The sequence below is a fragment of the Staurois parvus genome, unplaced genomic scaffold (genome assembly GCF_062004578.1).
Source record: "Staurois parvus isolate SC_StPar_1 unplaced genomic scaffold, SC_StPar_1.0 ptg000747l, whole genome shotgun sequence".
NCBI lineage: Eukaryota > Metazoa > Chordata > Amphibia > Anura > Ranidae > Staurois > Staurois parvus.
In genome coordinates, this window is record NW_028318543.1 from 2,645,645 (window position 1) to 2,647,513 (window position 1,869).

The window sequence follows — 1,869 nt, forward strand, 5'->3', positions numbered from 1 at the left end:
CATGTATAATATTTATCTTTCTGGAAGGTGGTGAGTGAAATCTTCCCTCTCTGGAAGAGTGATGGGTGTCACTGGTATCTGACACTTTAGGGTGTTTTGGATACTCTCCCATCTCTGATCAGTGTGGTTCCTCCTCACTAAGTGACTACATTGTTAGTAGTGATGTAATGGCTGGTGGGAGGAACCACTACACCCAGCAAGGGACAAGGCTTCTAACAAACCCAAAGTATCTGATACCAAAGGTGTTCAGTGCAAAATCTCCCTCACTGTCCACCATCTTAATTCGTTCCAGAGAAGTATTAAATGTTTATATATAACAATGTTCATTCTCAATACACTAGCAAAATACTAAAATGAACAATAATAGAGATAATTCTATGACTACAGGTAACCCAGTGTTGCTCCTCACATATCAGCGGATAACTGTCTTTGTATTCAGGTCAGGTCTGAGCAGAATTATGTAACATTTTGGGAAGAATATACAGCCAAGAAGTCCAGAACTTGATGCTATTATAGCAAAGACCTCCACAGCCACCATGTATTTCCCTCTGGTGCTCAGATAGGCCGGGATCATGGCAATCCAGACACTGCAGAACACCAGCATGCTGAAGGTGATGTACTTGGCCTCATTAAAACTGTCCGGTAATGTCCTGGCTATAAAAGCTATAATGAAGCTCACAGCTGCCAGAAGCCCCATATATCCCAGGACAGAGTAGAAGCCGATAACTGAACCCTCATTACACTGAATGATGATCTTCCCCTGATAAGAGTGAGTGTCTCGATCCTGGAAGGGGGGGGAAATAGACAACCAAGTGACACAGATTATGACTTGGACCAGTGAGAAGACACAAATGATACAATTGGGCAGTTTGTTTCCCATCCATTTCCTCCAGGGACTCCCAGGTTTGGTGGCTTTAAAAGCAATACACACCATGATACTTTTGGCAAGTAGAGAAGAGACGGCAACTGAGAAGATGACACCAAAAGAGGTGACACGCAGCATGCAGGTCACATCTACTGGATGGCCGAGGAACAAGAAGACACAGAGGAAGCTCAGCATGATGGAGACCAGGAGAAGATAGCTCAGGTTCCGGTTATTGGCTTTAACAATGGGGGTGTCCTGGTAATGTATAAATATCCCCAATATTAAACCAGTCAGAAGACAACAGAGGATGGAGACAGCTGAAAATACTGCAACAATGGTGTCACCAGTGTAGGAGAGAAATTCCACCACTCTTGGAACACACCGATCCTTCTTCTCATTTGGCCATTCTTCATCAGGACATTTTATGCAATCTTCACTGTCTGCAGGAAGAACAACACAAACACAATGAGCATCGGGGTCAGAGCTTAGAACACACATTAAAAAGATTATTTATTTGAGATATAGCGATAAATAGATAGATAGATAGATAGATAGATAGATAGATAGATAGATAGATAGATAGATAGATGTTGTGCCTAATGGGAAGTGCTAAAAAAAATGTTGGTTCCATAAGGACACAATAAAGAGTGAAAAGACTAATAATAGAATGCACAAGAATTGTGTTATAGGCAGAAATGTGATAATTGGGAGTTTCAGTTGAAATTGTCATAAAACCCTGATAATGAACATATTTTCTACCCTTGGTGGTCTGTTAAATCCCTGACCCACCACCAAAACGTTCATGCTGAACCATGTTACAGGCAGCAGAACGTTCTCCATGACTTCTCCAGACCCTTTCACGTCTATCACATGTGCTCAGGGAGAACCTGCTCTCATCTGTGAAAAGCACAGGGCGCCAGTGGTGGACCTGCCAATTCTGGGGTTCAATGGCAAATGCCTATTGAGCTCTATGGTGCTGGGGAGTGAGCACAGGGCCCACTAGA

General features: G+C 42.9%; 1 protein-coding gene across 1 annotated transcript; it reads right to left on the reverse strand.

Moving 5' to 3' along the window:
• Positions 1 to 412: 412 nt before the first annotated feature.
• On the reverse strand, positions 413 to 1,417 carry LOC149445083 (vomeronasal type-2 receptor 26-like). The gene has a single exon (XM_089654249.1). It carries the CDS (start codon positions 1,361 to 1,363, stop codon positions 413 to 415), a length of 951 nt encoding a protein of 316 aa, XP_089510375.1. The 5' UTR covers positions 1,364 to 1,417.
• Positions 1,418 to 1,869: the final 452 nt, after the last annotated feature.

What these genes read in the sequence shown, in the direction of transcription:
- LOC149445083 (XM_089654249.1), bottom strand. Translation starts at nt 1,363, where the DNA reads ATGTGTGTTCTAAGCTCTGACCCCGATGCTCATTGTGTTTGTGTTGTT.